We start from the raw sequence: 25,122 nt of genomic DNA, 5'->3' as shown, positions 1-25,122 counted from the left end.
TCACGCAAACGCCCACTTTCCAAATAAGGATCGTTACGTCACCACGCAGAGGCACGCCTGTTCGTCTGTGATGACGCAACTGAGAGAAAGCGTGAGGAGGGGGAGGGGCCGTCGCTTCGGCACGCGCAGACAGCAGGGAGCAGCCGCAGCAGCAGCAGCGCGAGGACCTCCGGTGCGTTCTACTGCATCGCCGCCGATCCGACATCAAACCGTTTAACTGTTCAAACTCGTAAAGCAACCGTCTCTAACATTTAAAAATGGTGGACCGCGAACAGCTGGTTCAGAAAGCCAGGCTGGCCGAGCAGGCTGAGAGGTATGACGATATGGCAGCTGCCATGAAATCGGTAAGTTGAACGCCGATGTTTTTTCGATAAGTGACTGATCGTCAAGTCCGTGACGGTCTCTCTTTTATTTCTCTTTTTTTTTCTTGCGCTTAATTGACGCTGTCATTGTTCATCTACTGGCGAGTAAACAGATGATCTGTACTTGACTATTTAACTAATACCTAGATTCAGAAATATATAAGTCAGACGGTGTGAAGGCTGCAAACTGCTGACTTAAATGACTTTTATGGCGTGTTCATTTTCTGGCGAGGCCCTTAAAGTGCTTAAAAGCATTGATCCAATTTGACAGATTACAGTCATGTGGCGTTTTAAAAGATGACTAGTCTTATCACGGTTTCCCGGTAACCACATTTCGCCTTAAAATGTCTTACTTAAATTCATTTATGTTTCATGGTCGACAATAAACCGTTTGAGGATTTAAAATGAATCAAGCAGTTAAGAGGAATTGCGACCGAATGCGGACTGTTTGATGTTGGGGCGGTGCCTTTTGCCAGATCCCTTTGAACAACCGAAGTACATGGCCATAGAAGGACCGAGTTACCTTTCGAAACCTTCAACAATGTCATGACTGTGGCTTGTGCGAGGTTCATCATATATTGTGCTGGCAACGATAAAATGAGAGGAAAGAAGAAAAATGTGTGTGTGTGTGCGCGCGTGTGTGAGCGAGCGAGTGTACGTTCGGTCATTTGAGACAAACCGGATTACGCGCGGACCACATTTTAAGGATGTTGCCTGACCAAGGTGTCCCGTTATGATGTTGCATCGTGAAAGGCTCGCTGGCGAATCCGTTGTAACTCCGTTCATCTCTCTATTGTGGAGGATGCGGCGGTGTTGGTGTGCGGTACACTGCAATCAACCCAAATCTTTTGCGCTCAGGTCGACTTGCTTTGTGTCTCGGAGGACCGAAATGAACAAATAACTGAACGCGAAGTGTCCTTTGACGCATGATTCATAACTCGCTGTAGCAAACGTGGGGAGACAACTGAGCTGATTCTTCAGTATTTCGGAATAATTGTCATGTTGCAATGAAAGGAGCAGATTAGAACGATGACGTTCGGCTCCGAGCAAGCTCGCGCGACAGAAGCGTCCCCAAGGCATTTACAGGTTCGCTCCCATTAGGCGTGTCGCAGCGCGTGCCAAGGTGCAACGTCCGTAATGCACCATTTCGTATGATACATCAACCCTCACCCAAAAAAGGATGCAATCACGTAGACCTTGTACTATTTTAAAAAATGTAACATTTTACAGGCTAAACCTTCATATGTCACCACTTTCTAACACAATAGCCTCTTAATTGTTATCCTACTTACACATTTTAATTAGACATATAGGTCTATAACTTAACCAGCCCCTATAATCTGTCCAGTGTCCGTGCAAATCAGATACCTTAGTTTCACTAAACCTTAAATGTGGGTCATAGTCATTATGATAAAGGTGTGTTGAATTGTAGGCTAAATCGCAGCACGGTGAGGTCTTGCCTCAAGGCTGACAAACACTTCTCCTCCAGCTCTCTTGAGCAGAGGGAGCAGCGGTCTGTTCGGATATCTGTGGGACGTGAGGCCCTCCGCCGAGGGGAAAAATGCTCTGTCATGGTCCGATGGTGTCTGTCCTGGCGGGAGGGAGTAAGCTGCCTCCCAGGGCACCCGACGACACGTGCTGCTCCCTGGTGCCATCATCTGATACGCCAGGCTGCTGTCAGGACGCACCAGCCATCGCCCTTCCTGTTTCCACCGTTAGCGTGCTGCACGACGGCTGTCCCAGTGCATAGGCACGGGTATCGGGCCCCATTGTCTTTTCATGCCACTCGCTTTTACGTTCCGTAAAGATGCAGAGCTGACGTGGCGTGGTCCGTGCACTTTGCAGAGTGCACTCGGGTTGCTACAGGGCACAGACCAGCATGCAGCACACACTCGCTCAGGAGGATGTGTACCTTTATGCTGATACAGCACCAGGTCGCCCCCCCCCCCCCCATTTTTATCTCCACCATTGATGATGATGATGGTGCCAAACCAGGTTAGCAGCACAGGGCCACTTCAACCAAAGCCACCTGCATGCGGATAAGGGGTTCATAGGCAAGTAAGGATGGTGTAAATCTCTCCTTGCAGAATTTGAGCCTCACCTATGCGGAATATGACATGATAACAAAAAGGTATGGCACCCTTTTACACTAAGACATCCGGATGCGTTGCAGTTTGACTATGGACACGAATTATCCGGCCTAAATGCTTGAATGGCTAAGTCCCGCCTACCGTTAACAGCACCTATACTCGTCCTCGAGACGTTCACTTGAGCTGGTGTCACTATTAGCAACGCATTGCATCATTGCAGATGTATACCATTTAAAATGAGTCCAAAAGAGCAAGGCTGGGGTGCGGGGTGTCTGATGCCAGCTGGATTTGCAGGAGATCTGGATGACCCTGTTGCCAGGAGATCAAGGCAAGGTTAAGGATGAGCGGCAGGGGCTTACCCTAAATCCATCCAAAAGTATGCTGTCATTAAGAGGGTCCCTGCACAGCAGAGGTCCAGCAGGGCGTGTCTGAAACCACGCCTATCGCTCCATGAACAATCCCTCACTACTCCCTGACCTAATAAAATATCACAATCCCTCCCTTGGCGACCTAATAAAATGACACAATCCCATCCTCTGTAATGCAATAAATTAATCGGAGTGATGGGGACAGCTTTTGTAGTTATGGCGACGAGTCGTAGTAGCCATGCATGTCATACACGTATCGCATAACAATTACCGTTATTGCTTGTATTGTTGACGAGTGCCATTATTATTACATTACTAGTCCATACAACCTTACTTCCAGTCTACAAAAAAATGCTAGAAATTAACATATTATTTTTAGCCACCTAACACTGTTATTTATAAACTAACGATATTTTATTAGTGTCACAACCCAGCTCCCAGTACGCCTGTAGTAAGTACTGGGTATTCCTGTTTACACTAGCTTATAATAACGTCTGTGAGCATTTGTATACTTTGAGCATAAACAGAGTGGCTTATGGAAAGCACATTTAAAATACGAGCACTTTCATGAGGTCAGGTCATTGTTTTGCAGCAAACGAATCAAACAAGTCCTCACAGCACATTTTTGTGCTTCTGTTTGTTATGTGTGGGAGGCAGGAGCTTGTGTAAGCCTTGTTCTGGTATGGCACCCATTTTTTTTAGTGCAACAGTGGCAAATTTATACTGATGTTTTGTGGCCTAGCTGTCACGGCGTAGTTTATATCCTCTTGCCTTTGGGTCAGGGCTTGGCTCAGGTCAATTACATTTATTCAGCCAAGACAAGCTGTTTTCTTCCTTCATAAATCAAGGTGTCAATGATGCATACAGAAAAGGCGAGGCCGGAGCTTCCGGCAGGAAATGAACAGAACAGGGAAACTATCCTGAAATATCCCGAAATCTTCAGAGTGACAAATTTCTTTGGCTGACCGCAGCATAGGGAATCATTTTCATTTTAGTTGTTTAAAGCTAAAATAATTTTGGCTGCTAATGTAAATGCTTATTAGAAATCTCAAGGTCTCTTACATACACACATTTAGAAGATTTGTTGGGGTGGTTTTTTTTTGTTGGGGGGGGGGGGTGGGGGGTTGTGTTTGTTTCTAGAAAAAAAATTGTTTGACAACACCTGAAGCTAAATTTGTCACTTAGTCCCCCATTTTCAAATTCAAGACGTCCAGTCACCCTTCAAAAGGACCTCTGACTGTCCTCATGATGTCTTGTTGTCTAAAGTGACCCACCCCCGGTACTGCTGCTGAGTAACTCTACCGCGCTACGCCAGCTTTGGCACAGGAATCAAATTGACCAACGCACTCGCTGCTGCTGGTAAGATGCGTTGCAAGTGGTTGTGCCCAGCCCCAGGCACAAGGACGCTCCACTGCGGCCTGCTACTTAAGAAGCGTTTCTGTGTTTTAAAGTTTTGATTACAGAAGCTTCATAATCAAAGAGATTCCAGCACTTTAGGGTTACATAACGGCGACTTCATGAAAGTCTTTAGGCGAGCACCGCCCACTCCCTCCCATGCACGTCTCTCCGTTCGTCTCGCTGTGCCCAGCCCCCAAACGCCCCCCCCATCCCCCAAGTTGTTCTGCGTCTCCCTCACTCTGGATCATCACATCCATGATGGAGAGAAAGAGACCAGGAATATGAACATTAGGTAAAGAAATGGAGTCTATTAATATACGCTTTGCTAACTCTAGTTGTCAAGTTGATGTTTAGATAAAACCAAGCTTAATGAGCAAACGGACAGTCTCTTTAACGATTCTGCTACTACTGGTTATCCAGTCAGACTTCCTGCCCTGCAGAGTACAAACCAAATTGGAGGAGAGGAGGAGAGATGTCTTGTTTTGCCAAATCGGCACTGTATTCTCATTGGTGAAAAGTTTAAATAAACGCAAATGGTGGACAACAGACACACATTAATAAATGAATGTAGCCTTGTTAGTAATTGGTACCATCCTGCACATATTCAACTGTGTATCCTGCAGATGCAACACACATCATAACCTGAGATGTTTACAGTGCTGTATAGTCACTGGTAGAAGACGGTGTGAGGTCCCCAAATGGGAGCGTTCCCAGTAAAGGCTAGTGTTGCTAATGTCTGGTAGCCATCGAGAGCCACAAAAATCTCCAAGACGTCTCCTTCCTGTTCCCATGTTGGCCTATAAACGGCGTGTAAACAAGGCATTACTTACTTTTAATGAAGCAAGGATGCATAACCCAACCGGCGATATTCTGTGTGAATACACAGGCTCCAAAATTTCACAAACGCCACATCAAGCCTTCAGTGTAAGTGTATTTAGAACAAAATATGCAAGGAGCAGCAGATGTATGCGTTAGTCTGGGCTCACCACTCAGGCCCTTGTGGGAGTTTCAAAAAGAGATGTGGAAGAAACGCTTTGGCTAAAAAGCCAAACACACAAATGCTGACTTATGTGCTTTTGTGTCTACCACTTCAACCAAGTATCCGCTTCCTTGTTTGAGTATTTATAGAGATATTACAAAACAAAGGAAACGTCATACAATAGACATGATATTCACAGAACTTTTACATTTCAGCATTTTTGAAGCAATGAAGTCTTGGGTTGACCGAGTGGGCTGGGCAATCACGTGAAGTAGAAGCTGACCTGAGTAACACTTTGACCCTTGGGCTCTCCCAGTTTCTGGCCCCTTGTTTTCTCCAACACATATCCATGTTGATATTATCTACCGCTCATTCTCCTGCCTTTCCTTCTCCCCAGCACTCCCGCCTTGTTCCTATCTCCGTTTGCCGTATCTCAGTTTGCCGTAACTAAGAAATGGGGCTCAAAGTCCACTGGGTGTCCATTTAACGACTGGCTGCCGGCTTTACGATAGTCTTGTGATGCAACTTTGCACCACAAGCGCCCAGAGATTAGGAGCGGTAGTCTCAGCAGAACTACAAAGAGCTAGTGGACAGTGCATTGTTATGTCCTTGCAGTGTGTTGCAATGCTGGTTGTGAAACACTGACATAACCATTTAGAGCGGTCGTTGTTCCGTACGCCTACAGCCATGCACCTACGCTCCTGGCCCAAGCCATAGGTCTACGCAGTGAAGGTTGGATATGGAGTCCCAGGTGCAAAGCTCGCACTAAAAATTCAGGGCTTTTCCTGCAGCACTGTGCTTGTCGTCGTCCATGCCTTGTGACGGACGCCATCACGTGGTTGTCCAGGAGCTCCGGCCACCGCAACGCATTTGTGGTTCAAGGGATGGAACTCAGTGAGGTGTGGGGAGGCTGGCGGAGATTAAAGGTCACGTGGTGCCTGAGCAGAGTGCGCGCGTCTGTGTGTGTGTGTGGCGGGGGGGGGTTTGTGGACTGGCCGGTGGGGTAAAGGATCATCTTCACTAACGCACACAGCTGCTGCCGCCAGCGAGCCAACTCCCTGCAGACATTGGGCCTCCCCTCCCCCACCCTGCACACCCACGCACCCTGATGCACTATGCGCATGTGCCAGCTGCTGTTACTCTCTGCTGTTAGGTATGCATTTGCACGCGATACGCAAGCATTCAAGATCCACATGCATAAAAAACAAACCAGCCAGGCGCTGCGCATTCCTGCAAACACTCACAGCATCACTGTATCCAAGGCTGCAGCAGAGAGTCGGTTGCGTCCAAACAAAGAAGATCGGCTTGTTTCTATGGAAACGGAAGATTGTGTGATTATACTGCTCTATGCTTACCCTCCCTGTACCTTCAGGTTTTTGTCTTTTGTTTAAAGAGAAATGTGTAGTGAAGAAGCCAACGGTGACATGCGATGAAGATAAAATAATTTTTAAGCCTAGATTTTGCCGAGATACTGTCAGTCATTTGTAGAGGCTGTAGATTCCTGTGGTTTACAATTGTAACCAAGATGTTGACATGCCAATATCCAAGTCCTTTACAAAAGGTATGGCATCTGAGACATTTGTTAAACATAGTATTGTATGGTATTGTTCTTGGAATGACTGGAGGCCTAAGAAAACTGGAATTGGAATTACCAGAATTGTCTAGTGGATATTCAGGAGGTCCAGAGCTTAAAGGAGGATTTTGTGCACATGGGCGTGACCTTAGTGTTTTTGGCCAGCAACGTTTAAAAAACAAACAAACAAACAAACAAACATTTCATTCGTCATTTATCATTGGATCAGCATGGCAAGTAGGAGAAAATAGTGGGAAGGGTCAGAAGAGTCATCTCCTTGGTAACGAGAGCTTGCGGTCTATATTGGTCTGTCTTAAATTTGGATGTTGACTCATAGGAAGGGTGTCTTTTGGGTTGTGAGGGGACAGAATGATGTAGCATGGAAGAAAGCACTTTCAGAAGGTAGTGCAGGAGATGGCAAGAGAAAGACAAGAGGACACAAAAGAGGGTGAAAGGAGAGGAAGTACAAAAGCTGAATTATATCCAGCATATCCTCCTGCTGGTATCTTGTCAAATTACAGTGCAGGAAGTCACTAGGAAGGAAGTACTCCAGACTTACTACATCCCCTGTTACTGAAACGTCTAGATTTGTTCTTTTGCATTGTGAAAAGGGTGAAATTACTTTTTTTTTTTTTTTTTTTTTTTTTTTTAAACCACAGACTTTGGCGGTCTTGCGCAGGAAACTCATTCCAAAGTGACACCTCCTGTCTCACTGTGACACTATTTCAGTCTTCGAATGTTGAGTACATGCAGTGGATACAACATGAAGAGGAGAAGTTAGTGAGAAGGACAGTGACTCAGAGGTGACCAGCAGCCAGCAGTACCCAGCGCAAAGATGCGACGTCTATAAATGTCTTTACAAATGTCTCTACGAATATCTTCACAAATCTTCGCGGCAAATGTTACTAGTAGCACTTGCGGCCCGCACCAGGTCCTCAGAAGCTTCATTCCCAGGTTCATCTCTTCATCTCCTCCTGCTTTCCTCCCCATTCACCACTTGCATGCGGTTTTGTGCTCGTCCAGGACCCGGGGTCCATGACCCCGTGTGTTAATCCGACATCGAGTGCCAAACTGCTCTCGGGTCAGCATGCAATGTCAGCACCTTCCACCACCTTCATTCAGTATTTTTCATCAGTCATCATGGCAAACGTAGAGGGGGTACCAGTGACCCTCATGCATCAGCACTACCCTGCAGGATAAGAGGATAAGATTGGGGGGGGGGACTGTTAAATGTCCAGCGGTCTTCTCAAGGCTTGGTGATGGAAGGGATGTGCAAAGTTCTGTTTTCACTTCATGGTCCATTTTTACCAGTCAAAGCTATACACCAATCAAAGCCATGCACCCACTGCTACCCTGCTGCTGTTTTAAACCTTTTAAAACTATTTTTTCCACCCCAACTTAATTTTTGAGTGTTTATCGCTCTCTGATGAGTGTCAAAACCCCTGAAGAAGAATATTGGATAAATATTTGAGCTCTATGCCAGGAGTTGTCAAATTTAGCTGTCTACAATAATTAAAAAAAAAAACATGAAAGAATAAGATTCTGCTTGATTTTAAATAATTGGAAGAAATGAAAGACACCAGCTCAAACACGGCTCTCTCCCTTTCCTTTCTGTGTGCTAGGTGACGGAGCTGAACGAAGCGCTGTCCAATGAGGAGCGGAACCTGCTCTCCGTAGCCTACAAGAACGTGGTGGGCGCCAGGCGCTCGTCCTGGCGCGTCATCTCCAGCATCGAGCAGAAGACCTCCGCTGATGGCAACGAGAAGAAGATCGAGATGGTCCGCGCCTACCGCGAGAAGATTGAGAAGGAGCTGGAGGCCGTGTGCCAAGACGTGCTCAGCCTCCTCGACAACTTCCTGATCAAGAACTGCAGCGATGCCCAGCACGAGAGCAAGGTCTTCTACCTGAAGATGAAGGGCGACTACTACCGCTACTTGGCAGAGGTGGCCACGGGCGAGAAGCGCGCCGCAGTGGTGGAGTCCTCGGAGAAGGCCTACAGCGAGGCGCACGAGATCAGCAAAGAGCACATGCAGCCCACGCACCCCATCCGCCTGGGCCTGGCCCTCAACTACTCCGTCTTCTACTACGAGATCCAGAACGCACCCGAGCAGGCCTGCCACCTGGCCAAGACGGCCTTCGACGACGCCATCGCCGAGCTGGACACCCTGAACGAGGACTCCTACAAAGACTCCACCCTCATCATGCAGCTTCTGCGAGACAACCTGACGCTCTGGACGAGCGACCAGCAGGACGACGAGGGAGGCGAGGGCAACAACTAAAGAGGGCGGTGGGCCGGAAGACCTTCGTAACACACACCCGTCTCCTAGCTGTAATACAAAACACGAGTGCTCACTAAACTAAAGAAAAACAAAAAAAAGTCAAATTTAAAAGCAAAGTGAAAAAAAATGACAGAAAGCGGGGCCTGGAGGAACCGCGGCAGCCACGTGCGCTGATGGTCCTACCACAGCCGCAGTTCTCTTTATTTTTCCACAATTTGCAAAAATTTAGCAAATAAAATCATGATTGACAAAAATCTGAACAGAAACGCAGGTTAAATAAAAGGTATAGTGGCAATTAAAATTTGAAAATTTAAATTAAAAATCATAATAATCAGTTAAAAAAAAAATCAAAACCCTCTTCCTTGGCTGCCTCTGCGACATTTGCCAAAACGCCACTTTGAGGGGGAAAAAGCCTGTCCGTAAGTCAGAACTAAATGACGAGGGTTTGAAACGCACCTAAACACTGGCATAGGGACTGTTCTTGTAGTGAAACCTGAAGTTGAGCTGCTTATTTCTGAGTGAGGAGTAAGTGTTTTGAATTGTCAGGGGAAGATATATTGATGCTTGAGGAAAAACAAACAAACAAACAAACAAAAAACAAAGTTAAAACTTGAATGTCATCGCCTTGCAAAAGTAAGAGTTTGCAAAAAGGCTCCAGTGAGAATGAAGGGCTGGGTATTGTTTTGTCTCCGTTAGACGTATTTGTGGATCCTGATGTGAGCCCAACACAGTCGGTCAGCCATTAAAGCTGACCTGGTTATCACACTGGTTACAGGCTGCAGGTCTAAACCGCAGTTTACACACATTAAATACAATGCTGTTTCCATTATGAGCTGAAAGAATTTGTTGCCCTTTAAACAAAATCTACTACCACTCTTATTATCATTATTATTATTGATATAGTTTGGACATTTAGGGTGTCAAGGAAGATGAACAATTAAAAAAAATATATATTTCCAGTGCTATTACAGTGTAATACCATATTCCACAAAATGCACTCTATATATTCTACCATGACATTACTTCAAAAGTAATCCCTAGCAAAGCAACATATAAAAATGTGAGAAACACCTCCCCTCCCCTCCCCTCCTGGTTCTTAGATGGCCCCTATTCACTTGGATCCTTGTCGTGATACACTGAACAGAATCAACTGGAACCGTGTGACTGTTTCCTTTTTGGTGGACAGACAGTACAGTTAGAGGCATAACACTGGCAATGTCAAAATGGGAGATGATCTTAAAGCAGCTTTGAGGTTAGTGTTTTTTTTTCTTCTTCTTTTTTGTTTACTTTTTTAATTTCCGAAAAATGCACTTGCCTATTATACTGTTTCTCAGTGTAAGATGATTACTGCTCCAATATTCTCGATTATACAATATTGTGCATGCTGGTGATGTATTTATATAACGTAGCTTGACTTTATTAACTTAAAACTGTAGATGTTATGTATTCATATGAACAAGAAATTACCAGAATTCAATCTATTGTTTTTTATTTATTACTTTCTATTGGATTGTTTAAAAAAAAAAAAAAATTTTTCCTTCGATTTTTGTTTTTATTTAAATTTCTTTGCTAAAGTGCGCTATACCAAAACAGTGATTGTTAACCATAAACTGATCTGTTCTGGGCGTTGCTGTGGTGACATGCAATTCTTGTATTTGGGTTTTAATAAACAAAGGAGTAAAAAGACAAAAAAAAAAAAAAAAAAAAAAAAAAAAAAACATACACACACCAGTGTTAGCTTTGTTAGCTTAACGCTGTCTGTCTGGTGTTTTGTCATGGTGAAATTACGATCGCATTGTAATGATTAATGTTGTTCTTAGAATGACCTTTCCTCGTGTGTTTTTTTTTTTCTCGTCACATTATACAGTGAGATAGTGATGACTGATCAGTGTATATCAGTTCCTCAGAATCTGCGTTTCTCTAAGGAATTCACTCACGGACCATAATTTACTAATTTATGAATTCTTTTTTTTTTTTCTTCTCCTTTTAGCTGTCCCTCCTGATATCTTAAATGTGAGTCATGTAGCGGATGCAGAAGAGAAAATAACAACAATAATAATAATAATGATAATAAAAAGTGAATTAAAACATAACAACATTCTTCTAACCACATTTCAGTGATGCTGTTGTATTCCGGATGAGTCACATCCGTATGACCTCATCAGTAGAAAAAGTTGTTTCCTAATGTGTTGCTGCTTTGTGAAAATTATGTTTCGGAGGTCCCTGCAAACATCTGCAAAATGGTAGCACATTTTAGCAAAAGATGCTAGCATTATACGGCTTGAATGAAATATATTGTGTATAGAGTTACAGAGACAAAGTCAACAAGCAGAAGTGTATAGGCTGGTCAGATGTAACTGATTCCTGAGATAGACACACACACACTGTTTGACACCCAGTGTCCTAGATTAACCCCCCCCCCCCCCAGCCCTGCCCACACAGTCCATTCAGCCACTCAGTACCATCCTCTGCCATCTCCCAGATTGCTAAGCGCTTCCTTTGCTAATGCCATATCTGTAACCGGCATCTGGCACTCAATTACTGCCAACAGTTTCAGTTTGTGAGTTGCTTCAACAAGGACTTCACTCTTTTTCCTCAAAACACTATATTAGGAAAGATTCTTAGTAACCTCTGCTTGGGAAAATAAATAAATAAAAATAATGAGAGGAAAGAGATTTGCTGGTGTCTTAGTTCATATCTCATATTATGCTCTAAAATAAGAACCCCCTGCTAAATTTAGAATCTGACACTTATAATTGGCCTCCACTAGCTTGCTATAAACACTAACACGGTGACACAGGGACTATGTTTTGAATCATCAACATCCAATAATTTCCCCTGTTAAACTGCTTTAGTGTCAGTGTACTCTGTGTCAGGCTGCTCACACATACTCTAACCCACAATTGCATATTGAGACATAATATCTGTGGTACTTTAGCTGATGGTGTATGTTTTATTGATACTGAATTGCTTCAAAGGTGTTAACTGTGCCTAAAATAAATAAATAGCAAAGAATGGCAGGGTTCTGATGATCTCGTCTGCTGTGGCATTTACTAAGGACTCACTGGGGTACATTTGCAGACTGTAAATTAAAAATGAAGGATGGAACATTAAATAAACAGTGTAAGCAGTATCCTTATTTTGTAGACGGTGTGCTCAGATAGCCCATAATTCACCTCACTGAAGTGGGATTGCAGAAATTTGGGATTTTGAAAAATGAAATAAACTCGTAACGCCTCAGAGGGCGAGACGTTCAAACAAAGCGTTTTCATCCGTTCTGTTTGTAAAATGCATCATTGACTGAAATGTACTTGATGATTTTTTCATGGCCAGCTGATATGGAGTGTTTGGCTAACAGGCGTCACACGGTTTGTGGCTCAAAACATACCTGTCCAACATGGCAACAACTCTTCCACTAACAGGCCTGGCTGGTGGTGGAGTTGTGGCTTAGTTGTTATGGCACACTGCAGAACAGGCACCACTGATTTTCCTCACTGGAAAGGGTGGCACTGCTTGTATTTCAGGGCTTGGGAGCCCTACATTAATGTGACCCACTCTCCCGTTTCCATATATCGGGAAAAGATAGCTTACGTTAGCTGTGGGTGACAAAATCAATGTTGGAATGCTGATTCAGAGGATGAAATATTATCCTTGGGGCTCTTTGCAAGATGGCAGAATGTTCTGGATCAAAGTCGACCATGCAATTTGCCTGCATAGAATAGAGTCAGTAGGACAGATGTAAGCAAATTAGGCTTGTTCTCACAGCACCAGCAGATATTGATTTGGTCATGGGGGAGGGATGGGTGTGTGTGCATGCGAGTGTGTGTGTGCGCACGCGTGCGTGCGTGTGTGTGAGAGAGAAATCAAAGGCTCAGAGTAAAAAGTCTTTGATTAAGCACAAAGGACAGTGCGCTATGGCTGATACAGTGTACTGCCACCTGGTAATGCCCTAGATTCAGAAGGTATTGTGTCAGTATGAACAAGAGATAAAAACACAACATTAATGAAAGTGGAAAGTGGATGTTTTCATCGTGCCTTTGCTTGCTTTTACACAGGTATTTACTGGATTGTGAGTTTATGCCTTTTGATTCCCAGGAAAGGCACCAAAAGAAGAAAAAAGACTGAAGCCAAGAACAGCAGATCAAGTCTTTGTTACATTTGCAGTAAACGCAAATGAAAGCATCTATTTCTAACCAATTAAAACTACACAGTTGTCACCTAACAGAAGGAGCCTTAACACACACACAGGTGCCACATTAAGCCCTGTTTGAGCCCAGGCTATGAAAAAATTGGGGCCACCTTTAAAATGAACATATGATATATGCATAATAAATAGTACACTACACTACATTAGTAGTCTGCCTGTGCAAATGCTGATACAAATAAACAAAAAGAATAGGCACACAACTTGCAAAGGAGTAAAGCCTAGCAAATTATCCACTTCTTAGCCACTTCTGAAATACATGGTTAACTGCTTTGTTTCTGTTCCTGCAGTTTTTGTGTGCACCACTCTCAAAGTCCCGAGGCCATGCCAAAATTTATTATATTTATTATATTTTGCCATCTTATCTGATAAAACGTAGAACCTAATAGTAAATTAACTTGATATTTTAGTGTTGTCTCTATCTCACAAGATATGAATACAGTGATTCAAACATGTTTTTATTAACCCATTGATGTGAGGCCCTAGGCGATGCGCACACGCGCACACACACACACACACACACACACACACACACACACACACACAAATACTACTCTTTAAGAGGTATAACATATTCCCAAAATATACATAAATATCCAGTATCTTTGAGTTATTTCATTTCATAATAATCTATCTTTGAGCGTATAACTATCCAAAAGGATACAATGATCATTGTCTATTCGACATGCTGCACACTACACATTCTAGAGAGAATGCTGCAGTTTAATATTACTGTGACTAGGTTACTATGACAACAGTGGTGTATGTGAGAGGAATATTAGTAGTATATTGTAAGGTAGGAGAGGATACTGCTAATACTAACAACCTGATTTGTCTGATTAACTTACAAAGTGTTTAAAATAACTGAACTGATAAACTGAAACTGTTTTGCCAGGGCCTGTATTCTACCTCACCCTGTTTAAAGCCTTGGTTTATCAAAACATGAATATCAGTATTACATACCAGTGCATGAATATTATTATTAAGATTCTCGGTGTAGCTGGCTATGTTTTGACACTGGGAGCAAAAATTAAACCAGATTTACTATCCAATACATCTCAAGATCTGCGTAGGATTGGCTGGTGGTTGCCATAGCAGCACCATAAACCAGCAGCACTGATCATTACAATATCCCTTCCTAGACATGTAGGCTTCTACATAGCCACCCACACTTAATACACACATGGCTAAGTAAGGAGGGCGTTGTTGCTGTCAGTGGGTTACTGTTGGAGTGTTTGTACAACTTACCTAAAATATTATGCTAAAATAAAAGTAAACAAACACCTGCATTATACTACAATAAAGGTAAACAAACAAGACGTGTGAAGTAGCGGAGTTTAAATTTCACATGGATGGAAGTTAGACTGGGTATATGGTAGTGGTAATCATGTAACTTTATAAAAAGTATTATTGAATTATAGTAGTAATATGTTAAATTAACCTAACTTAGCAGGGGTGTAATTATGCAGAGGCTACATACAAGGTACAACATCTCTTTATATGAATTTTTTAATGACATCTTGGAATCTTGAATCCAAATATTAATATAACATTTTCCTAAATTTATATTCGTGTGTGTGTGAGAGAGAGAGAGAGAGAGAGAGAGAGAGAGAGAGAGAGAGAGAGAGAGAGAGAGAGAGAGAGAGAGAGACTTTAGCCTTACATTCACGTTAAGCAGACAGTCTGCGTGTTTCAGGCCTCAGACCTCCAACAATCTGTTTGCATGTCCTTCCAGTTCAGTTTTCGCTGCAGTCTCATCGCGGTGGCCAATGGTGACAACGCACGAGCACCTTCACTATCCAATACAATCGCTGTTGCTAGGGCTGTGGCAAATATTAACATTCCATATAGTCAATACGTTTCCATAGTTTCCTGAATAAGGAGCCTCAGGCTGTTGCAGAAATATACAGTTACAGGAAGGAAAAAAGCCAAACAAGCGTTAAATTACGTATTCGTCATTCAAATAACTGCTTAAAGAACCGGAGCAGGGGAAAATATTTTCGACGTGGAAGGTAAAATATTTGAATGTCATGTTAATTATTTAATTCCTTGTTGGAATTTATTTTAAAGTTATGAGCAGTAAGCAGGGTTTTTTTTCAGGGAAATATTTGTAGTCATAAATACGTGTGTTTAAATGCGTAGGCCTATTATTATTATTATTATTATTATTATTATTATTAATAATAATATTTATTTATTTATTTATTTATTTTTAATGCACAATTTATTTTTTTATCGCAACTTTCAAGTATGATTAATCTGGGATTAATTAAGGTTGCTGCCTGACTTTATATTACAGAAAGAATAGATGCCCCCGCGTGCGTGCGTGTGTTTCCAGTCGTTCTCGGGGAGCGATATCACTTTCTTCACTATTTCAACTCTGTACGTACATTGTGAGTATGGATGTGTGTGCGTGCGTGTGTGTTGTTGGGTGTATGTACATGAATGCCTGGATTGTTTAAATTATCTACTGAAAGAATGCAGATGCCACAAAAGTGGCATACATGTGTATGCTGGGACACACGCACATGCACTCACACACAGAGCGACACGGTGACTGCCAGCACCAGTGACCAGATATCCTCCATATGTTACAACTCCAGCTCAAAGTCTGACTGGTCAAAGGACTTATCTATCAAAGCTTATCTATCATGCAACAGTAATACACTACAAATAATGTTTACCTCTAAATAAAGTGCTTCTAAGATACATGCCAATCAAAATGTAGCCGAGCTATGTTTTCTCTCTCATATAGGTGTAGTTTTACAACCAACATCTGTATGCCAACTAGAAGCAGTTTACTCAACATGTACCCCAAAATGCATGCCACTTGCGCCAGCTCTCTCTGCCAGGCTTTGAGAGAGACTGTGGACTGTCTCTTATCCTACGGCGAAGTGACAGGACCTCATATTGCAGTGGACCCCCTGTGTCCAAACATCACACACTGTTTTGTGGAATTCCCAGAGCCTCCTTATTATCTGAACCTGCGTGATGGAACAGGGAGAGCGGGTGGGGTGGGGGGGTGGATGGGATGGGGGTAAGAAGAGAAAGAGCTGTGTGAGCCCCCATCTTAGATGACACTAATGTGCGTCTTCTGAGAGCTGCCCTACTTTAAGCATGACAGCTGAGTGAGACAGAGAGAGAGATAGCGTGTGTGTGTGTGTGTGTGTGTGTGTGTGTGTGTGTGTGTGTGTGAGTGTGTGTGAGTGTGTGTGTGTGTGTGTGTGTGTGTGTGAGTGTGTGTGTGTGAGTGTGTGTGCGCGCGCGTGTGTGTGCGCGCGTGTGTGTGAGTGTGTGTGAGTGTGTGTGTGAGTGTACATGCATGCGTGCCCATGCGTGCACGTGCGCCTTCCAATCCAAACCTTGGCTGGCAGGCTACACATGGCACCGAGATGAGACTCTGGCTCAGCACCGGCCAGCTGGTTATGGACAGAACGGGCTGACTGGTTGGCTGTCCGGCAGGCTGGCCGCCCGGCCGGCTGGCTGGCTGTGAGAATGGCGGATTGGGCAGATGAATAATTTAACCAGGCATTAGAGGGGAGAGAAGTGAACAGTGACTCATGGATTTGATGGGCTAGGAGGAAGGAGAGAGCAGGAGAGAGCTTTAAGCAGACAGGGATCCACTGTACTTCTGCCCTCCCTGTAATTTGCTCTTCCACTGATCTTGGAGCAGTTTCCTAACCCAAATCCTAATGGTAACCAATGTAAAATAATTTACATCTGATCTCATTAATTTCCTTAAAATAAGGTGTAATCGTGTACAATCGTTATCCATTGTGCTGTGCACTACTTAAGGCGATGTTATAAACCCTTCTTCCTTTTATCTGTAGAAAGCATAACAGACAAATGTTTGAGAACAAGACATCTGCTACTGGCGTTAAGGTCAGTTCTAAAACTGATTTTCATTGTAACATTGGACTCATCCTTGGAACTGAAATGAACATTATTAGTCAGTAAATCCCTCTGTTCACCCACATACATACACAATGAGTGCTTTTTGGATTTCCACTACTGTAATGGAAAATGCTGGAAATGGACATGGCAGGCCTTACTATAAATAACAGGCAGAGAGAGAGAAAGAGAGAATCTGAGTTCAAGTGAGCATTAGTGCTGTGCTAGTTTACCATTAGGCTAGTGTAGTTTAGTTGAGTTGGTAAAAAGATTCACTCTCGCACGGACACACACACACACGTCAAGACTTTCACAAATGCACACACAAGCACACGTGGGTGCCGCAGTTGCAAAAAACCATTTTTTTTCTTTAAAAAGCTGTTGATGTTAGCCTCTAAGAAAGGAGCATGTCACATCCAGTTCAGCCCTAAGCTGTAGCCTCTCAGTTTTCTACATGTGAACTGAGGGTTGAAAGCACTATGGTATTCCTCTCTTACCCGAGCTAGCTTCTCGTCGACTCATTACCGTCCAGCTCCAATTTGGCTGTTACCGGTCTCCATGGAAACAGGTGTACGCCAACAGGTCATACCCAGCTAAATCCGCATTAATAATCACGTTCATATTCAGACCTCATTAAGTATAGGTACACTGAGGGTAATAAACAAGTGAACTAGTGGTTTGGGACACTTTTTGGTAGTTGCAAAACGCTGGCAGAGAAACAGCGTAAGGGCAGTGGTGAGGTTCTTTTGCTCGTAAATGAAACTGAACTTAAAGCTGCACAGACTTTGCATTCATGTTGTAAAAATAGAAACTAGTATTGAAATGATAGCAGTGTATTACACTGCCACTGTTTTTGGTAAAATGCCAAAGAAAAAGAGAGTCTTTCTAAGTATTATGTTACCTCACATTGCTGTAGCTCGGTGCTGAAGTATTCTCTCATTTTCTCACATATTCCCTCTCTACATCTCTGTATTTCTCCCTGGAAAGTCAGCACATGTTGAGGAGGTTTGAGACTGAGGAGACTGTTAGGTTAGAGACTGGGGAGAAGATCTCTCTGTTTTACTCACTATATCTCCCCATCACTCAGAATGGTGCTACAGTTATGCTGGACCTCTCCTCTCCTCCCCCCTCTCTGAAAGCCAGCCCATGATTCTGCTGTTTAACGATTAGACAGACTGGGGGTCTCTTCAGTCACTGCGTTACTTCTCAGAATGGTGCTACAACTGGTCCTTTGAGCAGGCCAAGAGAGCAGTACTAATCAAAGTAATTTCTAGGATGATAATACTTCAGAGTGTATGCACGATGCAACGCCTTGAAGCAGTGTTTCCAAACTACTGATGGTCAGTCAGCTGTGCGCATGTTCACAGGGTCATAGATGGTTCCCAGCTGGCATGTAGCTCTTCGTGCATGTTCACTCCAGTTCATTCCAGACTGTAAAGAAAGTGTACATTCACTACTGTCCAAAATTCATTGAAATATCAGCACATGGCTTTGAAGAGTTTATTATGTATTAAAACAACACCCTCTCCCTCCTGCTCTATACATTAAGGGTTACTTTAGCCTGTGTACATGACCTCTCTTGACCTAGCTGATGGCATAGAATGAGTAAGCATCTATGTTCATCTGCTATAAAGAAAGCTAATGGAACTATGACAGATTGAAAATGTAGTCAGTTTCTCCAGTGTCTCCACACAGCATAATGGCAAACATTATAATTTATTATACCGCACTGCTGTAAAGAATTCACTACATTATCTCCATCCTCTAGTCTACTGTAAATAATAAATCAGAAGAGTTGAAGTTAAAAAGTTTATTGAACATTTCTTAGAGATTTCAAAGCTGCGGTAACAGCATGGCCAAAAGTCAGGTTATTCTTTTTTAAAAAGTCTCCTAAAGAGCAAATACTGTCTAAACACATTACACAGCAAACATCAGAGTACACAGCCAAAGAAACAGGCTCTACAAGATTCTCTACGCAGTGAGAGATTTCATTCTCTGTGGTGGAATCCAAAATGGCTCCTTCCTCTCGTGCAGATATAGCGCTCCGAAGCACAGCAGCCTGTCCGGTGCACTCCTGAACATGCAAATGAAACGAGCCAGTTTGGATTGACGTCAGAAGAACATAAAGGGCAGTTTGCGTGGATGTACGTCTCTCCTGAGCCAAGGGGAAACAACCCCTTTAGGAGGGAGCAGAGGCATAAGAACGGTCTCAGGACGGTTTCCTGTGTTGGCAGGCTTCCGAGTGTGCCTAGGGTACCCGTGTGTGCGAGCGTGAATTATTCTGATGAAATATGTGATTACAACAGAAGCAACACATGGCGGTGAGGCGGAAGAGTGTACATAGCCGGATTCGAATTCACTACAGGGAGAGGAGACATATAGGTTGACATATAAAGAGAGAGAGTGACCGAAGAGCTAAATAAAAGTAATTCATCCACTCTGCTCCTTGTAAACCTCTGCATATGCTCCCAGAGAAATCACATGACCTGCAGAGATTAGTGCATGCAACATCTACAGAGTTATCAGAGTGTTTGCTACTGTCAAGTGCCTAAGCAGATATGCCCGAGCGCCAGAGTGTGTGCCTCCTGATTGCCCGCATCACGTACAGCCATGCCCGTGTGCGCCTGTGCACGCCTGGTCGATGTAACGGCGCGGCCCCAGTCGGCCCCTGTCTGTCACTTCGTCTCGCTTGGCTTCTTGGCGGGCACGCCGCTGGTGTTCACGGGGATGGTGATCTCCGAGGACTGGATGGCGGGCTTTGGCAGCGGCGCCTCCACAGTCAGGACGCCTTCGGGAGACAGCGAGGAGGAGATCTTCTCCACGTCGGCACCGGGCGGCAGTCTGGGGAACATGGGATGGACGGAGAGACACGTTAGGCTGGTATCTGCCTGTGGCCCCTGGAGAACCATAGAATTCTTCGGAAGCCACACAGACCTGCCTGGTCGGGGTGTTGGGTAACCGCGAAACCCTTGTCCCGCGTTGGACGTGCCAGAGTTAGTGAATCACTAACATACAGGAGTGAAGAAGGCACCGGCAGGCGATATTTGGCCCGAGCAGAAAGTATTGATCTCATCTATTTAACAGGACGCGGTGCTGATCTCTAATGGGACTGCAGTAATATTGCTGTAGCCTCATTTTACTTGACATATCGAAGTGGCGCTTTTGGTCATAATTTTGTTCGAAAATAATAATGATAAGCAGGCTGTTGCCGCTGAGGTCTGCGGCCATGAGCGTGAACTAGAGCGGCATGCGCACGAACCGGAGCATCTGCTTAGTTAACCTTTTGGGAAGACGAGCAGACGAGGTCTGCCTCTAGATGGCGACAAAGCGAACCTTTGGACTGACACGGTTGCGTGCGTGGGTGGGGGGGTGGGGGGGTTAAGGGTTGGGGGGGGACAAAGCGAGTAGCTGAGAGAGAGAGAGAGAGAGAGAGAGAGAGAGAGAGAGAGCGAGAGAATGAATCAAGGAGAGGCAGCGTGAGGGAGGGGAACGGGGGGGGGGGGGTGGGGGGGGGGCTTTGCGGCAGCTGCAGACGTTCCGCAGTGGGACTTGCTCAGTCTCCTCACTGCTGTGTGGCTGCCTGCTTGTGCCCAGCACGGGGATAAGTCAGAGAGCAGAGCTGGGGTGGTGTTGCAGGAGAGCCGAGGACATGGCCCTCTGGAAGGCTTCGACGTAGGCAGCGGGAATATGGCCTCAGGCCAGCGAATTGATGTACATGTCAAATATTCGGCGAATGGAGAGTAACAATGGTAGACTTATTTACCGTTTGACAGAATTATAGCTATACACAAAAATACATATTGTACGTTGTTATTATCATAGATATAATGCTATTTTATTTAATTTTATTTAATCTACCCTTCCTGGTCAATGAAATGCTTGATTCTTAGGCACTTCTTGATGGGCCACACTGCAGGTGCGTATGTATGCAAGCGAGTTATAAAGCACCCTAGATACTACACTCACGTGTACTTCCTGGTGAAGGACCTGGAGATGTAGCCGTGTTCATCCTTCCTTTCCTCGTGTTGGCCTGTGGAGACAGATCACACAAAGGTTCCTTCAACCCAGTTTTAACCACCCTTTTTTTTTTTTTTACTTTGCTTTCACCTGAGACACCACATGCAATAATTTTGTACTGTGACTATGATTTTCACCTCACTGTAGACAGACAGGGCTGAGTTTAGCAGCTTGTAGGTTTTCATCCCAGACTGGGAATTTTGTGGGCTCTCGGGAACTCATTCAGGCACTTTACAGTATACATATACGCACAGTGCCTCCATCTGTAGCTTCATCTCCTCCCCTGGCTGGTGCTGTGTAGATGGGCCATATCACATACATCTGCACCCACCCCCACCCCAGGACCCTGATCTCAAAGCCAGCCTGGCAACTGACCCTGTGCTTTGGCAACTCATTGGTCTGTTTAGACAACAGCTCTGATGATACCGGGCAACCCTAACTCCTCTGTAATCCCAGTAGGCCTGTGAGCCCGGTGGAGCGCACGCATCAGCGCAAGCATCCTGGGCATAAGGTCTATCGGCACGACTCGTGTCTTTAACGGACAATTTCGTGACGAAGATCATCACCATGATTTTTTTTTTTAAATCGCCTTCATATACAAGCCAGCAGGGATGGTCTGTAACAGCTCAGGTTAATGACATTTAATGTCATATGGCAAAGGCCCTGATGTTAATCAGATGCCTTGGTCTGATAAAGTGCATACATTTACATTTACATTTACATTTACATTTACATTTACGGCATTTAGCAGATGCTCTTACCCAGAGTGACTTACAAAAGTGCTTTGTCATTTACTCATAGAATATATCCAAGTACAGTATAGTAGGTTAGAATTAAACATACCAATGAACTAGAATACTGTAGAATACAGGGATGAATGCTGATGCCTAGAAGTGCAAACTACATAAAGTCTATCTTAAACAATGATAAGTGCTATAAACAATAAGTGCTAGAGTTTGTTAAACAACATAAACAATACCCTACAATAAGTACTAAATTAGTCAGTCAATAAGGGAGCAGTGTCAGTTGTCCTTTAAATATTCTGCAAATAGATGGGTCTTCAGTCTGCGTTTGAAGACTGAAAGGGACTCTGCTGTCCAGACAGCAAGTGGGAGTTCATTCCACCATCTTGGAGCCAGGACAGAAAATAGTCTCGATGCTTGTCGTCCATGAGACCTGAAGCAAGGTATTTCAAGCCGAGCCGTACTTGAGGTTCGAAGTACTCTAGGTACAGATCGGGCTTTGACCATTGACCTCATGTATGAAGGCTCAGGTAACAGCTCAGGTTAATTTAATGTCATATGGCAAAGGCCCTGATGTTAATCAGATGCTTTGGTCTCATAGAGTACATACACAGAGTTAACTTAAAAGCAGTGTGGCTGAGATCATAGTGTTATGTAAGCCATGACTCTTGGGGGGGGGGGGGGGGGGTTCTTCTCCCTTTCCTTCCTGGTGCTAATCACAAACATTCCAAGCTTTCGAATCCAACTCAGCTGGAAATCATTAAAGTTCAGCACATTGTGCTTCATAAGTAAGTAATGCAGAGCAAAACTGCACACGAGGAGTGATGAAGAAGACATGCAAGGGCTTCTGGATCTCCAGTCCTCAGGTTCTCGCCAGGCCGGGCTTTGGAATCTGGCTCAGCAATGTTACGCCATCCCGAACAGCTCGCACAGAGAGCCAGATCCGGGCAGCTCCCACTTCCTGCGGCTCGGCAGCTGTTCCGCGAGCAACAGCTCAGGCTCGTCTGTCTGAAGCGCATCTCAGCACTGAAGCAGCGAGAGGCCAGTTGGCTCACAAGTGGCTCACGATGCCTCACTTTCCTCTTCGGCAATGTTCGTTCAGTAACAGCACGAGAGGAGTCAATTCAGGGCTTCTTCTCTCTCAGGCTCCCTCACAGTAGGCCTACGCCCTACCCATTATACATCCTGGACTAAGAACAAAATGCTGTTTGATATGTGGGTGTGTTTAGGTGACTGGTTATTCTGGTCACAAAAGTGAAAAGCACTTCATCTTTTACTGACACTTTTATAAGGTATGGATGTTGTAAACTGCACATGCGCTGAAAAAAAAAGAATAACTTGGATGGTTTAATTCACACTTTATGTTTGAGTAGGATCCTATTCAGATGTCTCACATGGGCAGGCTACTCAGACTACTCAGCTCAGAATGGCAAGAATCTCAGATGGAAAAACAGTCTAGCAGCCAATTGCAAGCTGCCATGGTGACAGTTTGACTAAGTGTTGGACGACACACGACGGCACCACAGTAGCTGGACTGCACTTTCAGCATGTGGTGAATAAAGCCACGCTCTCCCTAATGCAACAAACAAACAAACAAACAAACCTACCAGTGATCTCCACCACACCATCCTTGGTCTTCACTGTGAGCTCCTCAGGAGCAAAGCGGTTGACATCCAGGCTGACCTTCCAGCCCTCCTGGGTCTGCTTGATCTCCGACATGCCCGAGCTGAGCTGGCGCATCAGGGCATGAGCATAGGCGGCCTGCGGGGGCACTACGGGCATCTGGGCAGCCAGCGGGAAGTTCATCATGGAGGCCATCTCGATGGCGGCGGCGGCGGCCGACGGGCGCATGTAGCCGGGCCAGTGGCTGCTGGGGAAGCTGGGCAGCTCTTCAGGGAGGGCGGGAACGCTAAAGGCCTGGTCGGAGAGCCTGCTGCCCTGGTACCAGTCATGGAATGGGTCCCAGGATGGCGTGCGGAGGAAGGTTAAGGGGATGCGCCTCTCGGCCATGGCTGCAGGAAGGTGCAGGAGAGCGTGTGCTTGTCGCTGGATGCCCTGGAGCTGGAGCTCTGGAACTTTTCTGGAAAGTACCACCCGTTTAGGGGAAGCAGGCTTTTATAAGCCAGCTGCTGCCCACCCTCTTCCACATGGACCTCCCTTCCCAACCCTGCCGAAGCCCCCATCACACACTCCCAAACTTTCTCGCGACAGTCATCCCCCCTGACTGTTATATTTATAGCGGTGACTAGAATGTCTATTAATGGCAAACGCAGCAAGAGAAAGGAATCTGAAGCAAAGTACAAGCTCATTTACTCTCTCTCTCTCTCTCTCTCATACACACACACACACACACACAAATCCTCCACCCCTGCATTACTAAACAACAAAGGAATCTAAGAAAGGCAAAGCCATCTGATGGGTATTGCCTTGTCTCTAAAAGGAGAATCCACTGACAGCATTCTACAGACACCTATAGTCCAAAATGAGACCAGCCTTATAAGTGCCATTCAGAATGTTCTGGAATGACTGTGAACCCAGAGGTCATAACACAGCTGTTATATCCAGAACAGGAACAGGTTAGAAAGGTGAATAAATGTGTACACACACACACACACACACACACACACACACACACACACACACAGAGACAGCTTACTTAGTTTTGTTTTGTTTTTGCTTCAGTCTGTACATCCATATATCCACCTAAAGAATTGCCTTCAAATTCCCACAATCTCTTTAGATTTATGGCTGGTATTCTTACATATTCTGAAATAACTTTAGAAGTTGTGATTTGCTGACAAACTTTATTACACCTTTTCTTTTTTTTTCTTTTCTTTTTTTTTTTATAAATTAGTGTTTGTAAATGGATATATATACCATATGTATGTATATATGCATCCGTTTATGTACACACACACACACACACACACACACACACACACACACACAGATAGATAGATAGATAGATAGATAGATAGATAGATAGATAGATAGATAGATAGATAGATAGATAGATAGATAGATAGATAGATAGATAGATAGATAGATAGATAGATAGATAGATAGATAGATAGATAGATGTATTGTGTAAGATTGTGTGTCAGTTCTTACATGTGAATGTACAGGGTTATTATTAAGCCCTTGGGTAATTTTCTAAACCATGGCTTTTATTTAATCTGCATTGGCACCATCATGTGATATATTGTTTTGTATATGGA

The 25,122-nt window shown here is 44.3% G+C and overlaps 2 protein-coding genes across 2 annotated transcripts; one reads left to right on the top strand and one right to left on the bottom strand.

The window, feature by feature from the left end:
• The first annotated feature begins 113 nt into the window (after positions 1–113).
• On the top strand, positions 114–12,081 carry ywhag1 (3-monooxygenase/tryptophan 5-monooxygenase activation protein, gamma polypeptide 1). Its single transcript, XM_035527212.1, has 2 exons — positions 114–344; positions 8,393–12,081. Exons 1-2 carry the CDS (start codon positions 258–260, stop codon positions 9,047–9,049), a joined length of 744 nt encoding a protein of 247 aa, XP_035383105.1. The 5' UTR covers positions 114–257; the 3' UTR covers positions 9,050–12,081.
• A 6,858-nt stretch (positions 12,082–18,939) lies between these two features.
• Positions 18,940–24,025, bottom strand: hspb1 (heat shock protein, alpha-crystallin-related, 1). The gene is made up of 3 exons (XM_027010259.2): positions 23,512–24,025; positions 21,111–21,174; positions 18,940–19,985 (listed from the first exon to the last, which is right to left on the bottom strand). The coding sequence occupies exons 1-3, from the start codon at positions 23,912–23,914 to the stop codon at positions 19,820–19,822; spliced, it is 633 nt and encodes a 210-aa protein (XP_026866060.2). The 5' UTR covers positions 23,915–24,025; the 3' UTR covers positions 18,940–19,819.
• Positions 24,026–25,122: the final 1,097 nt, after the last annotated feature.

This window comes from Electrophorus electricus, chromosome 6 (assembly GCF_013358815.1).
Source record: "Electrophorus electricus isolate fEleEle1 chromosome 6, fEleEle1.pri, whole genome shotgun sequence".
NCBI classification, from domain to species: domain Eukaryota; kingdom Metazoa; phylum Chordata; class Actinopteri; order Gymnotiformes; family Gymnotidae; genus Electrophorus; species Electrophorus electricus.
Note: the sequence above shows the minus strand (reverse complement) of the source record. Positions and strands in the feature narration are given on the sequence as shown.

Excerpts from the sequence above, each read along its gene's own strand:
- ywhag1 (XM_035527212.1), top strand. The coding sequence starts at position 258 with ATGGTGGACCGCGAACAGCTGGTTCAGAAAGCCAGGCTGGCCGAGCAG. Across the intron at positions 345-8,392 it reads TGGCAGCTGCCATGAAATCG|GTGACGGAGCTGAACGAAGC; the intron begins GTAAGTTGAACG and ends TCTGTGTGCTAG.
- hspb1 (XM_027010259.2), bottom strand. The coding sequence starts at position 23,914 with ATGGCCGAGAGGCGCATCCCCTTAACCTTCCTCCGCACGCCATCCTGG. Across the intron at positions 21,175-23,511 it reads TGGTGTGGTGGAGATCACTG|GCCAACACGAGGAAAGGAAG; the intron begins GTAGGTTTGTTT and ends CTGTCTCCACAG. Across the intron at positions 19,986-21,110 it reads TCCTTCACCAGGAAGTACAC|ACTGCCGCCCGGTGCCGACG; the intron begins GTGAGTGTAGTA and ends CATGTTCCCCAG.